This window comes from Glycine soja, chromosome 5 (genome assembly GCF_004193775.1).
Source record: "Glycine soja cultivar W05 chromosome 5, ASM419377v2, whole genome shotgun sequence".
In the NCBI taxonomy this organism is placed as follows: domain Eukaryota; kingdom Viridiplantae; phylum Streptophyta; class Magnoliopsida; order Fabales; family Fabaceae; genus Glycine; species Glycine soja.
Genome location: NC_041006.1, coordinates 7,433,672 through 7,456,730, shown reverse-complemented (window position 1 = coordinate 7,456,730; position 23,059 = coordinate 7,433,672). Strand labels below are relative to the sequence as shown.

General features: G+C 31.2%; 1 protein-coding gene across 1 annotated transcript; it reads right to left on the bottom strand.

Annotated features, from left to right (window-relative positions):
* Positions 1 to 1,421: 1,421 nt before the first annotated feature.
* On the bottom strand, positions 1,422 to 7,313 carry LOC114412264 (serine/threonine-protein kinase BSK2-like). Its single transcript, XM_028376087.1, has 10 exons — positions 6,829 to 7,313; positions 6,357 to 6,583; positions 5,940 to 6,075; positions 4,431 to 4,564; positions 3,993 to 4,098; positions 3,580 to 3,665; positions 2,924 to 3,112; positions 2,606 to 2,764; positions 2,086 to 2,199; positions 1,422 to 1,945 (listed from the first exon to the last, which is right to left on the bottom strand). Exons 1-10 carry the CDS (start codon positions 6,914 to 6,916, stop codon positions 1,694 to 1,696), a joined length of 1,491 nt encoding a protein of 496 aa, XP_028231888.1. The 5' UTR covers positions 6,917 to 7,313; the 3' UTR covers positions 1,422 to 1,693.
* Between the last annotated feature and the right edge of the window lie 15,746 nt (positions 7,314 to 23,059).

The window sequence follows — 23,059 nt, the reverse complement described above, 5'->3', positions numbered from 1 at the left end:
GTTTGATTTTGGTTTGACCAAACAAGTTTTGAAATTAGACCACCTGCATTTACATTTGATATGAAATTGCATGTGTAGTGTGTACAAATAATATAGCCGATGTAAACTTGGACAATTGGGCACACCAGTTTTTTTTTTTTTTTTTGCCTTTTAATTTTCATCAAAAACTGTTGTTAAACAAACGGCATCTTTGACTTGTTAACACACTTTCATCTATTATAAGTCAGAAAGCATTTATTGAACTCAAGCACAATACAGCATTGGCACTAGTGTGATCATAAAGAACGATTAAAATGGTAATTTCATGCCTTCTCTTATGAATCTCTAAACTTGTTGCCCCCATTTGTCACATTGAAAAGAAGCTGGTGTAGATGACCACCGAGCCATATAGGCATGATGGCATAAATGAACTCCATAGTGTTTAATGTTTAGACAGATTTAAATTTTTAAGGAACTTATGATATATAATTTTTTTGTTACATAATATAAAAATAATAATTATTACAATAAAGTTTATTTTATTTTTGAGATATTCTATTTGAATAATTATTTTAAACTGATTATGTTTCAAGTTATATATTTGAATAAAACAACTCAACTATTGTTATTTGTAAAATTTTATTTTTAAACATTTATTTTAAAAAGTGAGATTCTAATATAAAATCTTATTAAATAAACATTAGCTATTTTTTTAATAAAGAAAAAAACAGTTTAAAAATTATAAAATTTTGTAAAAACTTAAATGATTAATTATACAAGTTTTTCATTGATAATATTGTTAATTTAATATGAAACCACATATATCTTTAGGAGATAATCCTACTCAAAGATAGTAAATAAGATTGCTATGAACAAACTAAACTCCACCTCCTAATATTTAACATAGCAACTAATCTACGCATTCATTGATAACTTTTGATTGTTAATAAAAGTGTAAATACTTATCTTATCATTAAAAACATATATTTTAAAATGTATAAGAATAGAAAGAGCCAAAGAGGTGTGAAAGACAAAGAGGGAAGGGGATGGAGAAAGAGGCAAGGAAGGGGGAGAGGGAGAGGGTGGTGCAAAAGAGAGGAGAGATGTGCATGAGAGGAAGAGGTAGGTATAGAAGAGATAGAGGAAAAAAGGTGTGAAAGAGAGAGAAGTGCAAGAGAGAGAAAAGGAGAGAGTAGAGGCGCACAAAAGAGAAAGGAGGAGAGAGGTACATTTATTGACTGCACACTGAAGGTTTGGAGTGAGAGTTCAGACCAGAAAAAGAATTTCAAAAATCTTTTATTTTAAATGTTATTTGAAATCCCTTCATAGTTCATTCTACTAAAAAAAATCGCCTGCTAAACTTTCTATCATTTTGAAAATTCTTCATATTCAATACATTAAAACAAGTGAATTTTATGTGTCATGTGATATTTTAAATCTACTTAAAAATTGAATTTTTCCCTCAAAACTCCCCATCCAAACACATTGTTATTTTCATATGGAGAAAATTCATTCTACAGGATTCAATTGTATAGGAAAATCTATACTGTAATATTCCTTGAGAACCATCTTATAGCAGAGTTCTTTTTCTTGCCCCTTAAACTAGCACTCTACATATTCCTATTCTAGCAAGTACAAATTATGGCAAAAAAATAGCATATTCTTTTATGCCACTCTGCTAGTTTAGTGAGCAAAGAACTGCAAATTAGGAATTTTAACCGCGCCAGCTGTTAGACCTCTTAGCTTCAAAGGCAGCCCCATCATTAAGCATGTCATGTGCATCAGTTTCCATTCCCAGCTTTGAGAGAGCAAGAGCCTGCAGGTAGAATGCAGTTGGCCAATCCGGTATGCATACCTGTGCTTGCATGGCATCCCTTAATGCCAGTTCTGCTTGATCGTTCATCAAGTAGGAGAAGGCTCTCCTTGCAAACACAGTAGCAGAAGGAACAGACATCATAACCACCAACTGCTTAATGCAAAGAAATAAAGGGCTCAGACTATGACTTCAGAATAGGAATATACCTTAAGAACATATTGAGATTATGAACATTTTGAGGCAACCAATAAGCCAAAACCAGTTAAAAAAAGGTGAAACAGAGAATCTACCTTAGAGTAATACTCAATTGCATTTTTGAAATCCTTGTCTCTGAATGCAATATCCCCAAACTTTTTTGTGTTCAAGATATCTTGCACTTGTTGTGTCCATTCTTGGAATGAAAGCTGCAATTACATTTTTAGTTAATGAACAATAGCAAGCACAAAAACAGTTGGCAAAACAACCTGAGATTAACAAGTAGGATAAACAATTAACAATTTTGTGCTGCAGAAAAAGTGCATTATCCATTAATGCAATGCAACTACAGTGCAACCCATTATAGCTGACCATGCGTTTATTTTATGAGTTTTTCACTTTCCAAGGCACGTTGAACGTCAATCCCACTCTCACAGGTAATTGGCATTCAATATGACACTACTGTTATTCAAACACAACTCATGCAAGTCAATGTGTCACAAAAAAACTCATGTAAAATATAATCTCATATTGTGTATTGGCAATGGGCTAACCCCAAACCGAAGAACAACTTAGTGGTGAATGATCGAGCAAAAATGTGGAAATTTGACATACCTCATTTTCTGCACCTTCTTCATCTTTATAACCTGTTTTTAACAATATATCATGCACAGCAGTGAGATCCATCCTTGCACAAGCCTTTCCAAGAGGAGAAAGCATGGTTGGTAGTACTGCTGTGTTTTTAGTTAAGCCCATTAACACATGAGAAGTTACCTGTAAAAAAAGGGGGGCAACTCAACATGGTGAACAGCGATTTTACGAGAATGAGAAGGTAAACCTTAAAAACAAAGTTGAATACATTTGGAATGAAAATAAAAGTACAGCAAAAGTAAATTGAAGTTCAACATTTAAAGCTAAAACAAAAACTAAAACCTCTTTCTGCTTTTGAAGAGGCGCAACAGCAGTAAGAAGAAATTTAATTTCAGGCCGTTCTCTGGCCTCAAACTGAAGACATTTTGAAGCAAGCTCAACCAACTTTGTAGCATCATCATTTGCATATTGCCCTTCTAGAGAAGAGTCCATCAACAACAAAACATTTTTCCCTCTAATTAGGTCCAAAGCCTGAAGAACAAAATCATTCCTATTAACAACTTTCATACACCTGTGTCCCATATACCAAATTCAACTTCATATGGAATTAACTAGGCAGTATGAATAGGCATTTGTGTATCAAGTCAAGACATCAAAGGATTCCAAATAATAATGAAATGAATTATTCATTTTTTATGCTACGTGAACATAACTTCAACTAGAAAGCAACCATAATATCCGGCAGCATGCAAGAGGGTCTAGAGTGACAACAACTTTTTACCAGCATATGTTCAGTGCAAATTCTCATAACCAGAAAGTCATAACCAGGCAATACTCACATGAATTGGATTGAATCATATGATTCACATCAAACACCAATGAAATCCAGAAAATGTAGGGTAACATAGAATGCTTATAATGCCTTATGAAACAAAATAAAGCATAAAGCACATTCTTATATGAATGCAGAGACTGGATTTTGTTAGAACGCAACATACATGGCTTGGAGGAATATGCTTGCCACTTAGAAGATCCAGAAGAACAGTTCCATAACTGTAGATCACACTCTCTGGGATTATCCTGCCTGCAGGTGTTGTTATTTGTTAAGTATCATATTATCATTAATTATAGTTGGCAAAACTTCTAATAAGACAGTTCTGAAACAAACAATGGAATATCAGGTAACAAAATGTCGCCAATGAACCCAACAAACATTTTATTCTTTTTAGACTAACACATTGAGAAAATCAAAATTCTGCTCTACTATTCAGTATATATGAACAGAATAAGCCACACCATCAAATGTATATAAATCCATGTCTATCATTGTTGGGAATTCCATGAGAAACATAAGTAAAATCTTCAACCATCATTAGTTATCTACAGAAATACATGTTGGCAAATATTATACCTGTTCGCAAAAATTCAGGTGGAGTATAAGCTAAATTAGTACTGTAGCTTTTCCCATCTCGACTATTTTTCATAAGCCCAAAACTAGATAAGCGTGGATCACCATCCTGACAGAAATGAATAAATTAGTAACAAATTTCAATCCATAATTTAGACATGTACTAATGAAAAAATGATGTTCATGGCATTATTAACATTCTTCGTGAGCAAGTGTATGAATATAATGACAATTAGGTACCGACTATGATCTGGGGAAGACAGCAATGAAGTATCAAAGACAAACAACAAAGCTCAAAATTAGAGAAAGAATACAGGATAGATATACCTAAAACAGGAAAAATGCATCATGCAGAATATATTTCACAACAAAAACTGAAAACACGGTGCCATAATATACAAAACAAACAATTAGTTCATAATGATAGATTCCCAATCTTACCTCATCAAAAAGAATCCTATATGCATTCAGATCATGATATATTTTACGGTTTTCCAAGCTACAATGATCTAGTGCCTGGGCAACATGGTATGCAACTCTGACACGCATTTCCCATGGTAATGGTTGCTTGTCCCCTGTGACATAGAATCACAGATTTCATCAAGTAAGAAATTAAGCATAGTGATAATCAAACTACCATTTTCAAGTGAAACAGATGCTCCTAGATTACTTATTACTTGAAATAATTATCAAACTACAATTGACTAACTTCTCTGCTTCCATTTTTCACTGTGTGCTTTTCTTTGAGAGGGGGTATTTGGGCTAATATAAAGTACATCAAATCATGAACAAGCCAGAAAGTATTAACAATAGGATAGAACAGGATTAAGAAATGAGGTGATAGAAATATAACTTGGAGACTCTTTCTATAAAGGTAAAGGAATCAACATTGAATTTGCCCAGAAAGCTTGAAACATTCCATCATATATTTATTTCTAAGACTCTGTTATGATTTGCAAGTATGCAATTATATACTGCTATTAGTGGAGTGGAATACCAGAATTTGAAAGGATTATATTTTATGCTACATCTACTTTGGGGTGAAGTTCTTTGCTTCTTGATAGTGTTCAGCTAATGTAGCAATGTTCCTTTCAAAGGGGTTTCTTTGTTGGATATGCGGAGATGTTGGTAAGCTTTGCTTAACTAATCAGCTTGCCTTTGTTGTTTTCTTTTCTGTTTTGAATGATATATCTTTTTGTTTCTCTCTTGTCTCTGATAATCTTTTTTTTTTCTAATCTAACACTAATTATTTCCACAGGTCATAATCTTTTCTATACTCAACTATAAGTATAAAAAGGTAGTTGGTAACGGAACTTGGAGCAAGACATGAGAATAGGATAGATGGTCATTCAACAAGATGCCCAGTGTCTTTTACAGTTGACAGCATACAGAAGATAACTAGCACATAGGAAAAGCAATTTAGATTGCAACTAACATAACTACTAAACCAGATAAGATCAAAACTAGCTTAGTTCACATACAAAAAAATACTTGTTTAGTTGAGCTATGCTTGGTTTGGGTGAATATGGAAAGGAGGAAACCAACAATATCTCTAAATTTTTTATTGTGTTCAACCATTACCTTTCTGCACTTTCTTATATTCCAAGAGTCCATTTTCACTCCAACAAAAACATAGCCTTAAAACCTTGAATTGTACAACTTATATTGGCCAACAACTAAAATAAATGCATCATTTGTGTCTCAGTAAAAAGCATATTAAAACTTCTTATAATATGCTGTTCAGGTCTCGAACAAAATAACACAAATGCGGTAAAAATTTAAGACGGGCAGTTCTGTCTTATAAGAAATGAAGGCCACAAGGACTTTCCACCAGATCTAAAGACAGCAAGTCAACAAGGAGAATGACAAGAGAGGGAAAAAAAGTACTAGAGCTAATAAAGAGCTTTAATGACTGCTAACAAAATTGAATGAAAGGATATAGAGAAGTACAGTGAAAGAGATGTTTGGACAAAGTATCATTTGGCATGTACTCAGCTACCAAGAGCCTTTCATCTCCTTCAGCACAACAACCAATTAGATTCACCAGTCTCTTGTGCCTCACTTTCCCAACTCCAGCTGCCTCTGCCTGACCAATCAAAACCATTAACAAAAAACTTGCATTCCCGGAACCATTAACAAAATATAATGTGAAAAATTACATAAAGGAAAATCCTTAAAAAAAAAGTGAGAGAATCCAAAACTTTATCTTCCAGTCAAACCCCAAAAATGCACAACAGAATCCACAAAAATTAACAATGTTTCTCTAAAAACAACTAAATACTTGTCATTCTCCTCCTACTCCTTTTTTTTCCTTGAATTTCTCAGAAACCAAATTGAGGACTAATAAAAGTTGTTCATTCCTCTCACCATGAACTGTTGAGCATCAGGCCAAGAGAGTTTGGAGAAGCGTTTCACAGCAACTAATCGATTGTTCTCAAGCTTCCCTCTGTAGACCACATTGGGAGCTTTCTCACCACTCTCAGAAACAATGTAATCTGTGCTGAACTCATTTGTGGCCCTTCTAAGCTCAATCAGGCCATACTCTTTGAATGCTGGAACCTGACACTCTTGATCAACATCATCACCACCATTCCCTTCGGAAAAAAAAAACAAAAAAAAAATGAAAAAACATACTAAAAACCAAAACTTTCTCAAACCCACACCAAAACAAGAGTACAAGAACCATCCCCATTTAGCTCCAAAGCCCATCAATGCTAGATTTTGACAAACCCCACAAAAAAAAAAAAAAAAAAACATTTCCATTCTCCACACAACTTGAAAACCAAAACAGTTAAACAATCCCAAGAGGGAAACACAGAGAAAAGGTGAAAAGAGAGACCTGGATCGGGTTTTTTGGAGTCTGGTAAGGCAGTAGGAGGGTCTTCAGGGGAGTGAAGATGTGCGGTTTTGGAGTGTAAGCAACCCATGGTTTGGTTATGATTGTGAAATGATTAATATGATTAAGATATGATATAATTATTATGGCTATGATATACTAAGTGGGGTGTCTACATAGGAACAAAGGTTGAAACTTGAAAAGATTAAAACTCTAGATTGGAATAGGGGGCATGATGAGATACATGAGCAGGAACAGAAAAGAGTGATGGTTCAATGGGTCTGATATGTTAAGCCGAAAATGTTGCAAGTGACTGAGTCACTGCTACTTTGCTTATGCAGCGGCGGAAACACAGAAGAGAGAGAAAGAGAGAGATGAAAAGGCCAAAACCCAAAAGGTAAGTAAGTAAACTGAATAAGTGTGAAAAAGAAAAGAGAAAGAGATGAAGGGACGAAAGGAGCAGAGAAGGTCACATGACAGTGTCTATCATGCAGCACGTGCTGCTCCAGGTGGGACTGAACTAGTAAGAACCATTTTCCAATGGCACTCCAAAAATAATATAATAATTTTTATTTTTTTTTACTTTTGCATAGAGTTGAAAAATAATGATTTAGGTCATTATATGAATCAATTACCATAAAATTGTGTGGATAAGTGAATGTTTATGAAGCGTTACATCGTAAAGGAGAAGCAACACTCAAGCTGCTTAGTGCATGACGACATCTTTGGATACCAGTTAGAAATTCGTTCAATGGAGAAAACACTCATTTTTAGGCACAAACGCCAAAGTAACTCTGAAAAATTGACTGTTGTATTTAACAAAACAGTTTCACAAACACAACCCTTAGACGATTTTGCATTGGAATGTGAATTTTTTTCATTAAATGTGATTTTAACATATTTTCTAAGAGTCTTGTTAATCAATATCTTTAAAATATTAGTTAAAAAATTAAAAGAAAAAAATTATTGTTTAAAATATAAAAGAACCTAAATAAAGTTATGAATAACATAATAATTTTGTGTATTCTAATAAAAATCTTTCTCATTTTAATTTCAGTTAAAAATACTAATTAATATTTATTTATTTGAATGCAACCCGAACTACTTGAGTTACAATTTCTAAGTATACAATTTTCTTATCTGTCACAAACAGAATTATAATTGTGGATAATATGTGTTCTATTAAAAAAAATTACAATTTACAAGGTCAACCAGTAATGTAACTGTCATGAAAAGCATACATAACCCTATCTCAAAAATGCAAACATGATTACAGAAAATTTGTGTGGAACCGGTTTGCTCCTTCCTTCTCCATGTTTTAAGGGTTATGTATCCGCTTTTAGTTTCTTGTAGCGTTGGGTGTGTGATGCAAGGGACCGTGAGACCCAAAATCCAGTGACAATCAACGTGATCAAAAGTGAATCGCCTTTGCAATCTCTTTCTCTTATGTGATATCAACTTCAACAACAATAATGATCAAAACCAGTAACAAACGTTACTTTTGCCACGTCTTTTTTCCCTTTTTCATGGTTTGCAAAGTTTATTCATTTACCAATTCATCATGTCACTCTTTCTGCACAAGCTACTCAGAAGCTTCGGTAATTTCATTTCAATTTCAATCCAGCAATTTGCTTCTAAGCATAAAATTAACATTAGCAAAAAACTTAAATGACTTTGATAACAATTTTTACAGGACAAATGTTGGACTGTATTTTCATGTGTCATCAAAGAGTTAAAATGCAAAAATATTAAAACTTATATTGAATATTATTAATACTATATTTATATTGTTTTTTAATATATTTTTAGTTATGAATTTATTAACTGGTGCTTTAACGTTTGCCTTCTAATAAATGTACTTGACATCATTTGGTTGTCTCCTCTGGCTATTTTTTATTTCCTTTATTTAAAGTTACGATATTCTGCAAGGAATTCAGGGGTAAAGAAACGTTTGTTTTAAGGTCGAATTCGAAAACAATCAATGAGATTGGAACTGGATCCTCTACGTTTGATAACTGAATTGCATTTGGTGCAATTCTAAATTTGATGTTGATTACTTTTTAGAGACTGTTTGGATAGAGAAATTTAAAATTAAGAGAAATTTTAAATTTTAAGAATTTTAAATATTTTAATTAAAATTTTTTTATTTTCAAAATTTTGTGTTTGGATAAAAAAAATTAGAATTATGAGGATAAAAAAAAAGAAATGAAAAAAAAAGAAAAAATATTGTTAGTGTATTAGTTATACGTGTGTTTGCTTACACCCGATCGATATTTTAGGAGCTCAAACTTGAAGAAGACTATAAGAAGATATTCAATTTTTTACCTTTGGGAAGGAAATTGAAATTCCAGAATTTTAATTGTTTAAAATTTTGTTTCAAAATTCCAAAATTTTAAATTTTTCATAAAAAGCATCCAAATAATGAATTCTAAATTACCTCTCATAAATTACTTTCTTCAGTTAAAATTCTCTATCCAAACGCACTCTTTTCATGATTCAATTTTCTATTCGGGCAATAATATTGTGTTTGACACACAGTTAAGAAAAGAAAAGAAAAAAAAGTATAAGAAATGAAAAAATAAAAAAGATTGTTTGGTTGATATGGAAAAAAAGTGTAAAAGAGATAAAATATTTAAATTAAAGTGATTAAGTAAAAAAAATAAAATTCTCATTTTACTCCCAACAAAAAAAAATATTAGCTCAATGATTTTGTGATACAAAAACCTTTTTTTTATAAACTAAAGACATAATTGAAGGCACATAACTGATTATGCAAGGCATAATCAATTATATACCTTAAGAAAAAAATCAACTGAAAACTGAGTTAGAGTTTCATGAGAGAAATTGTACATGAAATAAAATTTACAAGATATGAGGATAAAATAAAAGCTACACTTAAAAATAACTTGTGCGTCAACAAGTTCAAAAATATTCAATTACAAACTTGATTGTGAAGCATTGGTAGAAACATTTGAACATCACCAGTAGAGGAGAACAACCAACAATAGTAAAGAAAAAACACAAACAAAGGAGAATGACCAACACAGCAAAGAAAAAAAAAAGACACGAGTTGGTAACCAAGTGTAGAGAAAGAAATCGAAAAGAAGGAAGAAGAGAAGGTTTTTGGTGTGTCTAAAACAAGGTTTCAAAGGTAGTTAACCTTTTGAATTTCAAAATAATTTCTCAAAAAAGAATTTAAATAAATAAAACCTAAAAGGATTGCATGGCCCATTTATCACACACACATGGGGAGGGAGGGGTATATTGAGGAATTTGCACTACGGTAAATCCACATGACACAAACTCATGCGCATGAGACTTTGATCTTTTACTAATTACTTTTAAAGTTCATATCACAAGTTAATATATAAACACTTGACCCAAAGTTATTCTAAACAATGTGACATTTTTCTTTTTTAAATACTCTTTCAAAACTCATCAACACAACAGATAAAGTCACACAAGACCCTTTTTAAAGAAACTTTTGTTCAAGTAAAAAAAATCAAAAAGAGCAAGTTTTTTTTAATATGTTTTTCAACTCTTTTCATCTCATTTTGAGATGAATTTCCTACCCTGTGGGGCCCATCAATTTTTTAATATTTTAATTTGTTTCGTCTTAAACAAACACACATGGATTTACACTTTCATAATTTTTCTTACCTTTTCACTTTCACACCATAAGCTTTCGTAAGAAACAAGCAATACGTTGTGACACTTGTAAAAAATACAATGCTAAAGTAATTAAGATTTTAGTAGAATAACTGTAGAAACAAAGTTTTTCAAGTTTATTTTGATGATACCAAAGACTCAAGTCAAGAATCAAGAGTCAGACAAGTTTTAAGAATCAAAGAATCGTTCAATCAAGAATCAAGATTCAAGTGAAGATTCAAGAGAAGACTCAAGATATGCAAGAACTTCAAGAAAAGCATCAAGATAAGTATAAAAAGATTTTTTCAAAAGAAAAGATTGAATAGCACAATTTGTCCAAAAAATAATTTAAAAGAAAAATCTTTTACCAGAGTTTTTACTCTCTAGTAATCGATTATCAGAAGGCAGTAATCGATTACCAGAAGCCCAAACAGTTTTATAACTATTTTACAAAGTAGTAATCGATTACCATGGACATGTAATCGATTACCAATATTTTTAAATGTTGGATTTCAAATTTCAAAAGTCACAACTTGTGATAAAACATTTTCAAACTTGTGTAATCGATTACACAACATTTGTAATCGATTACTAGTGTTTCTAAACGTTTTGATTTTTAAATTTAAACATGAAGAGTCACATCTGTTGATGTGTAATCAATTACACTATGATGGTAATCGATTACCAATGACTTATCTTGAAAAATAAATTACCAAAAGTCACAATTCTTAAAGTGACTAGTTTTTGAATATTTTCTAAGAGTGACAACTTTTAAAGTGACTAGTTTTCAAAAAGAGTCAACTTTTAAAGTGGCTAGTTTTCAAAAGAGTCACAACTTTTAAAGTAACTAGTTTTAAAGAAATTGTCAAGAGTCACAAACTTTAACTTGAGTCATCAAATGACTATAAATATGTGACCATGACATGAATTTCAATATCAAATTCCTTTCATTCTAAAAAACAGATTCCTTTCATTCTAAAAGAGAGATTTCTTTCATTCATTCAAAGCATTCTTCTAAGAGTTTTTGTTCAATACTTTCTTTATTCAAGAAAAGTTCATTGACCAAAAACTTGTGTTATTCTTCTTGTTCTTTCCTTCTCCCTCTTGCCAAAAGAATTCAAAGAACTAATCGTCTGAGAATTCTTTTGATTCTTTCATTCTCCCTCTTGCCAAAAGAATTCAAAGAATTAACTGTATGAGATTTCTTTTGATTCCCCAAACAAAGAATTCAAAGAACTAACCGTCTGAGAATTCTTTGCCCAAACACTAAATTCAAAGAACTAACCGTCTGAGAATTCTGTGTAAGAAGCGGATAACTTCTTGGTTGTAATAGTGAACACAAGGGAGGGTACATCCTTTGTAGTTCGCTTCAAGTAGAGGGTACATCTACTTGGTTGTTCAAAGAGGACAAGGGAGGGTACATCCTTTGTGGTTCTTTGCTTGTAAAGGATTTTACAAGGTTATTGAAAATCTCAAGAACCGTGGGTTGCTTGGGGACTGGACGTAGGCATGGGTTGTGGCCGAACCAATATAAATCTTGTGTTTGTTTTCTTCTTCCCTACACTCTTTACTTTTTCGCTGTGCACTTTTTATTTCCGCTTTACTTTTGTTTAAGTTATTGTTTCTGTTCTTTACTTTCTCATAACTTAGTAGTAAAGCCTAATTGAATCTAGTAATATTAAGAATGATAAATTTTTAATTAGTCAAGACACGTTCATAATTAATTCAACCCCTTCTTCTTAATTATTCCGAGATCACTTGTTCCAACAATAACGACATATAAAAAAATGAATTTAAGATTTCTGTTACCCAAAAATACTAATAATTCGTCAACTTTATATACAATTTGTGTTCTATTAAGGATTCATATTTTATTTGTGATACTTCATATGATAAATCATAATAAGATATAATAAGTGGAGTGTTTAGATTTTTTTAAAAGTATTGTCTCTTAATATATGATTAGTCTATCTTCATCATATGTATTTAGGTGAGATTCATTAGATGAGTTAGATTGAGGTAGAAAGTGTTTGTCTCAATTTAAAGTAGGTTAACTCACAATGGGCTTATGGCCTTAGGATTCTCTAGTGATATGACTTAGTTTTTATATCATGACGGCGACTAGGGTGCGAAAGTGAAACTACTTTCGCACCCAACGCAAGTTTTGGTAAAAATATCGCGTCTGTCCCATTTTAAAATTAGAAAATCAAACGATGTAGATTTATTTGGGGTACCGGTTGTATCAGGAGCCTTCCCCTTCCATTGTCTTCGTCGCGAAAGTGACCTCCGGCGCCACCTCGAACACCTCCATTGTGATTGCCAGCCTCCCTTTCCTCCCCTCTGCCGCACCCTGCAGCTGGATCTTGATGTCCTTGACCTCCGCCACGCAAAACCTCAACCCCCACGCCACCGTCGCAATCTTTGCCATAATCGTCGCCGCGGAGCACTTCAACGTGAACACCCATTGAAGAACTTGGGCACCTTGGAATTGTTTTCTTCCTCCATAACTGTAAGGGCCTCTTGTTTATCCAACTAGCACAAGTTCGGTGCGAAAAACAAAGAAAAACCCTTCTAGAACCACGACACGCAAGTTATGGTGGAAATCATGGTTCTCTTGGCAGGATCCTCTGTCGCCACAACCAAAACCACCGTTGCCAGAGATCTAGCCTCTTCAACATCACCACAGGTAGAGGGGGAGGGAGGAGGAAAGAACAGTGACCATAGGAGCGACCTCTCAATCCGGTTGTTATCATCAAATTCGATCCATTCAATTTTTTTATTATTAAATCGAACGAACCCGAATGATTGCTACCTTTTTTTAAAAACTTACGTAAGGTGCGAAAGAAGTTCGCACCCTAGAATTTCGCACCCTAGAATTCGCCTTATATCATATTGAAACATATTATACTTGTCATTGGGTACCCTTATTTAGATTGAGCCTAGCTGAAAACCTAGTCAAGACCAATTTTAATATAGAATCAAATCTTTTAAAAGTTTAATTTTTTTTGTCTAAATTAGATGTATTCTCTAGTAAAGATAATATTATTTGAGCCGAGTAAATCATTATAAACGATAAATTTTATTATTTTAATATTTTTTATCGGATTTCTGTTTAAAAAAATTAATTCGATAAGTGTTTTAAATTTTAAAATAATTAATATAATATATTGATGATTAAAAATCGTCCGTATCTTTATCTACAAGTAGTGAAACTGAAAATTAAGCAAAATAACATGTTTGATAAATCTACAAATTTCCTACACAAGATTATCCCCACCAAACCAATTGCAACATTGATGTCACAAACCAGAGCCAAATCCCATCTTCTTCATCTCCTCAACGTGTTCTCCCTCTGCCACGTGTCCCAAAGCATCAACAAGCATCCTGACAAACCCACCATATCCCAACGCCTCCGCAATCTGCAAAGCCATGACACCCTTATTCGTCTTGGCTTCCACGTTCGAACATCTCAACTTTTTACAATATTAATATATAATTATTTTTCTCTTTCTAAAATCATATTTGTTCAGGTGGGCTTGTTTGGACTAGTGCAGATTTTTAATTTTTTAAAAAAGAATTTAAAATAAAATTTGTATTGTTAAAATACAGTTGAATTGGATTTTGAATTAATTATGAAACATTTTTAGCTAATTTTTTTAAGTTGTTTTTGCTTTTGAGCTTCATTCAGAGATTACTATGTTTACCTTGGAAGAGAAGACTACTCTTTAAGTGAAAGTTTTTAATATTGAGAGGAAGTGAGATCTCAAGCAAAAACATGTGACAGAACAGTTGCATTGGGCATTGCTTTCTTTAATAAGCTTATTTATCTCACAAATCTGTGGAAAATTGAACAGGTTTGCTCAAAGGAACGTTGAAACCCTTAATACAAGGGTTTAAACTTTAAAGAAAATAATTCGGTGAGTATGTAAAATAAAGCAAAAATCTCTGTGAGTAATATGTTTTGTGTGTACGTACTGTGTGCTAGTATGTTTAACTTTTGACCAGATAGGTGTAAATATACCATCCTTTTAATCTTTTCTTTTTTCGTCACGGTTTCTTTGTAAATTAAGATTATTTTGCTAATCATCTTTAGAGTTTGTCTTTCCTTTTTATATTAAGATTATTTTTTCAGACATATTTCCTATTATTTTTTCACGATTATTGTGGGGTATTTTTTGTTAACAGTCATTCTTGTACGGTAGAGGGAATAAGAATTTACTAATATTTCCACCAACAATGTCAATAATGTTCGTATTTGAAATCCTGTGGGTGTTGGATGCCAAGCAACTTATGTTCTTGTTCCTTGTTCCTTCCGTTGTTACTCTCGTAAGCGGTTGGAAATGCCAAGGGTAATTCTAAAGACACTATTATGAACAAATTATTAGCAAAAAATGTTTTGCAAATTCATAAAACTATGAGATAAAATAATACATGGGCTGTACTTCCCTTTATTTATATAATGATCACCATATGATAACATACGAAAAGTAATATCTCACATAATTAAAAAGGAAAAATGACCCGTTTTAATGAGATAATGAAAGCGAAAAACTAAAAATGATTTTATTCTCATAAGAATTAAGAACAAAATAATAGTCCATATCTTCTGGGAGTCTTGTGATAATAAGAACAATCTATCAGTATCCTTATGAGACATCACAATATGATACCATTACCCTTATCTTCCTAAAATATCAAATAATAAAAAATAGAAAAGTTAGGTCGTAAATTTTGTAGATATAAGGATATAGTATTTTTACTATTTTTTATGGGATGTCTTAAAAAATATATGCGGGTGTTAGCAAAAAATAAAATAGTATACGGGGATATAATATGATTCTACTCCAAAACAACATTCTTTTTTTGGATATAATATCATTTTTTTACAAGATCAACAACGTTATATTCGTATTATAAACTCCTTTTTAGTAAATTATAGGAAAAAAAATGCATGTTCCCTTATTTTTCCTTTTCAGTTCATTCTTTTTCATCTGCAACTGCAAAAATATTTTTTTTCTTATATATATATAATCTCGTGAATGAAAAGTGAAAACACCATTTCCTTATCTCTACAATTTTTTGACAATTAATGAAAACAAAAAAACTTAAATGAAAATAAAATACTATTGCTGTAATCATCAATAAAAACATAAATTGAAAATAATAAAAAAAATATTTGCTTTGATCGATATAAAGAAAATAAATCCAACACCCTTTTATATTTTCGGCGAATTGCAATAGCGTGGCCCTTATGCGGATTATTGTGGCTCATGGGTTTTAAAATAAACATTTTGTGGGCTAAGCAAGTTCAATGCTCATAGGCCTTCGTTTGGGCAATTGCTTTATGCACCCGTAAAATTTGTAAAGTCCCTATCTTACTCTTCTCTCCTCACATACTCTCTTCTTTTCTCCATGTTCCTCTTCCCTACATGGCAACTTCTTGTTTCCGCCACAAATCCTTTCCCTTGCACCTCCACTTCGCTGCCACAACATCCTCACCATTCGAATTTGAGATTTAGAGTTATGGTTTCATAATTATGGATTGAATAATTTGGAATACATTTGTATTCTAGATTACTCAATCCATAATACATTTGTATGTACTACAAATTACTCAACCCATAGTATATAAAAGTGTATTATGAATTGAGTAATCCAGAATACAAATGTATTCCAAATTACTAAATATGGTTCCTGAATTCAATCTTTGCTTCCATTTCAGGATGGTCACACTCTTTGGCTCTTTTGTCATTGCGTGTCTCCCTATTGTTGCCTTCTCTCTTGTAATCATATGTCCAACTTCCACCAAGCTCCAACACTATGCTAACCTCAGCCTCAGACTCGCCGCCATCACGAGAAGGTGCAATATGGTGGAGAGGAAGATGGAAAGAAGAAGAGGGTGAGCCAGGAGAGAAGGGTAAGGGGGGAATATTAACAAATTTAAGGATGTACCAAACAAAAAATGAGGTACATAAGCAGCTCTTGTTTTGATTTACCGGCCCACACTCTACTTGGGTTCAGAAGCTAATTTAAAATTTCAAGTCCATCGTGAAATTTCCAATCCATTGGAGAAGGTAATTGTTATATTCACTCCCCTTAATTGGCTGTGCACTCCCTTCTCATATTTTTCTTCTCCATAATGATGGATGTTGAATTGATATATTGTTCTTGATGGTATATTTAATGATAAATTGGAGGGTGGGGGTTCTTGATGATAAATTGCCAATTAGGGGGGAGTGAAAACATTCTATAGTTGTTTCAGTTTTCTACAAGAAAAGGATATTATGGGGGAAAATATGAAAAAGGGAGTGCACAACCAATTAAGGAAAGTGGATATAGCAATTGTCAAAAATAACTCGAGTTCATTTACAACCAAAACGAAAAGTGCTTGATTTTTTTTTCTTCTTCAAAATTTCCTAATTAAAATTGAAAATAAATTATGGTAGTAAATTTTAATTTAATTTATTTTTTAAAATAAAATTTTATGTTTGAAAGACAATTTATGTTTTAAATTTATTAAAAGTAAAATTATTTTATTTTTTATCTGTATAATTTTGTTTCATTAGGAAAGGTGAAATAAAAAATATATAAAGGTAAACCAGTTTATTTATTTTAAAGTTGGATTAAATTGTAATTTATAAATCACATTAATTCGATAAAATTTGTAAATTTAAATTTATATTTGAATTAAATAATTTAAAACACGGGAAATTTTGAAATGTACTGAAATTTAAATACAACAATTCAACCACTATAATTTGTAAAATCATTACCTCCTAACGTAATCAAAATTATTTTTTAATGAAAAGAAGTGGTGAGAAAGTACGAATTATGTTGTGCGTACAAATGAAAAATTGAGAAGAAGAAATTGTTTAAATAGTTTGTGGGAAATAAATAAAAAAGTAAAAATTAATAAAGCAACAAAATTAAGATCCTTAGTCCTAACAAGATGTAAATTTAGTCTATATACGACGATTATTTAGGCATACTTTGATGTAAATAGTGCATGTTTAGAAAAAAGTTAAATGTTAAGATTTAAAGTATGAAAATCTAGTCTAAATCATTTTGTGTGTTTAGTGTGCTTTTGAAGTCAAAATTTATGACCTTACTACATTAAAGTTAATTAAGTCTTACAATCACCGGATATTATTTCATTGTAGGGATGTGTGATGTTTTATGGACAGGAGTAAAACAATAAATTAGAGCTTCTTATACAAAAATATTCAATATAAATATTCTTTTTTATAGAAAATAGGCACATAATTTTATTAAAAATGATTCATTTTGTTATATTAATTAAATAATGCAGTAGTAAATTGTAAAAATATTTATCACATGAGAAATGAAATTCACCAAAATTAGTAATTTTTAATAAATTTTAACTAATGACAAAAAAATATTAGAAAGAAAGTGTCATTAACATTTCACAGAAATATTGTATGTGTTGCTCAATTGAATGAAAACATATATTAAAAGAAATAGAATAAAACATACTTTATCAATATTTTTCTACTTAAGATCTTAAAAAATAATGATATAAATATTTAATAGATGATTAATGTAAGAATCTAGCACATATGTTTACAAAGTCACTATTTAAGTAAACCTTTCCAGCAATTGCTACACAAAATTGTCCTTCGTCATTTTAAAGATGATATGTGCATGAGGTATATATAAAAATAAATATGGCCTACACTTCTTTTTCCACCAATTTTGTCCCATGAGTTTTCTTGACAAACATTTTTACAAGACAAATACAATATAGGGTATTATAAAATTATGTACTCTTTTTTATTCACTAAATTTTTTTGTCCCACAAAATTTTTCTTAATAAGATTTTAACAAGGCACTTAGAAATTGTGACTCTTTAGTTGTTTGTGTATTCTCTTGTATATTATAATTATTAATATTTTTCTTTAATGCATTAAATATTTTATAATCGTTCAATTACAAATTTGTATCTATAAATAAATTATCCTCCACATAAAAATAACATAAAACTTTCTCCCTGTCTCTATTATCTTTTTGAGAAGTGCTATGAACATATTTTTTAACATATTCTTTTTTACTAATTATTAAAATTTATTAAAAACAACAAAGTTTTGGGAGAAAATCATTAAATATGACATGAGCTTCACAATTTTTTTGTGATTTTTAATAAATTAATTTCAATCAATGGGAAAAAAGTGTATTTAAAAGAATGTATTAAAACTTAAAAGAATGATGTATTCCTAGCATTTAAAATGTTCATGGATATTGATCATTTTTAAATTCAATTTGACTTAAATCTTCCCAAACACTTTGAGTTGGATTTTGTGAGTATTTGAGTCAAATCCAAATCAACTCGTTGAAGTATGAGTTGGATTATGGGTTTTAATTTTCAAACTTGTTGATTAGTAATAAAATTATTATTATCGTTATTATTATTATTATTTATTTTTGTTAGTATATATAATATATGTATATTTTTAAAAAAATATTATTATTATTATAGTGATAGTTACTCTATAAAATTCTTAAGGTTTGTCTGGTGTAAGGTTTAAAAAGATTTTGAGAATAGGAAGAAAGTTCATTTAACACATGATTTTGCAATTTTATTGAATGATATAGTAGGTGTTGGTGCTAGATTATCTTGTGTTAATTAAATTTCCAGGCCTTAGAATGTAAAAGAATTTGGATAGATTGCTGTATAAATCATTGTTTGCTATTATTTAACTTTTTTAACAAAAAATATTTTGAAATTTAAAATAAATTTAAATTTTCAAACACATTTTTGGATTGGATTAATTTGGATTCGATTTCAAAAAAACTTGACACAAACTCAAACCAACTCAACTTCTAAAATTTTGATTGGATTGCATCAAGATTTCGTCAAATCCATCCAACCCATCCCATCCCATAAACATCCTTATTATCATTTTTTTCTTTCTTTCTTTCTTATCTCTTTTTTATAATCTCTATACTCCTAAGTTATTTTTTACAACATTTATCTAAAAAATTTAAAGCACAACAATCTAATCCCATCAATGGCAGCTTGACCCGGAAGAAAATTCCCATCCATGTATGAAGTATAGCACACATGCACTGATATTGTATTTTTTGTTCTCACTAATATATATATATATATATGCTGCTCCCTAATTAATATTATTTGCTCGTAGCTTATCTATGGAGTATACGAGAATTTAATTTTGATTATATAACCATGCACGAAAAACAATTTTGAGTTTAATTTTACTATTTTAAAGACAATTTTGAGCAATGAACATCCTCTTTAAATTAGGTTTCTCTTGTCTTTTCCAAAATAAGTAGTCTGTGCTGTCGCTGCAGTGGGAATCCAAAGTGTTCGACTTTCCTTTTTTTCATTTATTTATTTATTTGCAATTTGTCAAGCCAAAGGGCAATTCTCAACACAGAGGTCCGAAAGAAACCGTCACTTACACATGTATTTTTCTTTTTGATTTGACCAAAGTATTTGAAGTTTTTATTTGACATTTATCTAATCATCTTTCATCGAATTAATCTATTTTGGAATAAAATTATACCTCCAGTTACGATTCTATGTCCAAACCTTGTACATATATTTATTTTAAATGTCAGCAAGATTACCAAATGGCCAAAGAATTAAAAGAAAAAAAAAGATAATTAAATACAAGGTTTTAAGTACTTTGTTATTAGTCGATCTCAGAATCATTATGCAGCCTACCTTTCTAAATGATCAAAAAAAATATGCAGCCTAATTTAGTGGAACATCCTAATAAAGTGTATTTCCATTCTCTTGGGATGGGCCGGGGAAGAGAAAAAAAGCTCTTGCTTAGATATATATATACCCCCACCCCCACATTGTGGTTTACTTAATCATCATATCCCCAATATATATCATTAAAAATGCAATGTTTTTTCCAAGTGTACTTTTTTTCCTTTTATTTGATAATGTTCAAATTAAAGTAATAATACTGCACTGGCTCCAAGAGCAAGCTAGCCTACTAAAGTTCCATAAAATGAAAAAAGCTGAAAGATTTGGAATAAAAAGCAAAAAAAAAGATACGGCCATATGATAATGAAACATATATATGTTTACATGAAGAAACTATATAACAAAATGACACTTTTATTATTATTATTATTTGTTCCTCCATCCCATTATGGCACTTCCCCTTGATTTATTCACCCTTAATGATTGCTTATGCTATAGTTGTATATTTTAGTAACTACAATGGTTGGAGAAAAAGGTCCATGCAGCATGCAGGACCACAAAGTGTTACATCTGAATTCAATGTAATGCCGATACAAATTGTTCTCTTATCCCTCATTTAGAAGCTTTTCTAGCCTTCAAGGAATTAAAGACACTAGAGTTTCAAGCGTTTCAGGAACTCTTATTTACCCCACACCTCTCTCCTGTTTTGACAAAATATTGATGTACTTGAAAAGCAGAATGAATCAAATTAAAGTCCCCGAACTCATTAATACCTTTCATGCTCCCTCAACTAGGAGAAATTATTAGTCATCTATAATTACAAGACATGTGGACAATAAAAAAATACTCACTAACCAACATTATCGGTATTATTTTTAATTTAAGGGATTTTATAAAATTTAAAATTTTCCTTAACAAAAGTTATGCATTATCTTTAAATTTTAAAGGATCTTATGAAATTTAAAATCTTTCTTTAACTAATTTAATAAAAAATCTTAATGCAAATATTTTTAATCGATCATCCACATATTGTATGATTATTGGTTGAGACTCTCCTCAATATAGAGACAAAACACAGCACAGAAAAATAGTCATCATCGATATCAGTCAGCTTTTTCCGATATTTCTCTTGGAAGAGATTATTGTAACCTATACTATATAGTGAAAAATGCCAATAAGTGCTAACTTGGCGTCTTCGTGGAAGGCAAAGATTAATTAGGATAATTTGTGTGTATAGTTGACCTTCCAGATGAACTACCCACTTGGCATGCCAATCTAAATTTAATCCAAAGATCGGATTTGTTTTTGATTCGCAATGTATTCCAAATCCTGTGTATCTTAAGACCACACAAGCATATACTATATTGAATAGAAATGACTTGCAGTCAATCAACAATAAATTAAATAATGAGGGGTAATATTTTGGAATATGTTATGGAAGACCTGCCAACCAAGTTATAGACAAAAAGAATTAAAGACTATAAGATGCGTTGAATTAATTCAACAAGGTACCAGAGTTATTATAAATTCTATAATATATATCTTCCTATCAAATAAAAAAAATCCAAGACTTTACTTGATGACCAAAAATTTCCATTTTAATTGATTCAACTCTTGGAATCAAGGAAATCACTACAAATTTTTCCAATGGCCAAAATCCATTGATTATTCCGAAAATCTATTAATAATTCAAGATTTTTGACAGATTTTAATGGTCATAGAAAATTTTAACAAACAAATTTTTGTTGTCCATTGGAAATTTTCAATCGAATATCTATTGGAAATTTTTTATGAAATTTTTTCTGTGGAAAATTTCTAACGGATATTTCCGTCGAAAAATCCGTCAATAATTATATTTTATCAAGAATTGTTTTATTCATTTTTTTCATTTTTACTATTTAACGTCAAAATTTTAATTAACACATATATGTAATTAACGAAATACTTAAATTCATAAATTCAAAATAAATAATAAAATGAATCATTTAGTTAAATTGAAAAAAAAATCTAAAAGAAAAGCACAATGTGTACAAAACATGGAATATAAATAGCATAACTACAATTAAAAATATACTTAACACATTTAAAATACAAAATTTCCAACATTATCAATTGTCATATAGCAACCAATGGGTTCAATTTTACAACTCCCACGTATTCCAATCTTAGTTGTTCATCGGCAAAATTGCCATAGATGATAGTTTTTCTATAAGAAAGGAAAATAATAAAAAAAGCATGCGGGATGATTAACCGTTAGTTTTCTGTTATAGAAACAATTGGGTTTCATTTTTTTAAGTAGTGGGGCATGGTGTCCTAGATGAAGGAAGGTACTAGTGGGTGTGGATGAGTTATGAAGCACCATATAAAGTGGGGAATAAGACGCATACCCAGTCTCACAAAGTGTAGTCTATGTTTAAGGGACCCTTTGACAAATCAAGTTCAATTAGAAGAAAGTCTTATTCACAAGTCATGACCTTGACTTGTCGCAATCACACAAGTCCAGAAACAGTAGTGCCAGGAAGACAAGGAAGGAGCTTGATTACAGCACGAAAGACACAAACAACAAAGTCACCCCATATGTGCCATAGATAAACAATTAACAAAGTTATGTTTTCATAAATAAAACAAAAATAGAAACAAGCTTTATTCAGCTCAGTTACTCGCTCCCTCACGCACCTCGCCTCTCTCACGATCACAAACATATGGCAACACACATACAATGTGGTCACTTTGTATAAGATGTAAGAGCACTAACTAGCTAGTGTGGGCACGGAGGGGTGTGCGATGGCGGTGACTGCTCAATGACGATGCCACAATGATGTGGGTGAGCGGACGACACGATGATGTGCGACGAAGTCTTGGGAACCTCGTGCGAGAGCTACGTGATGG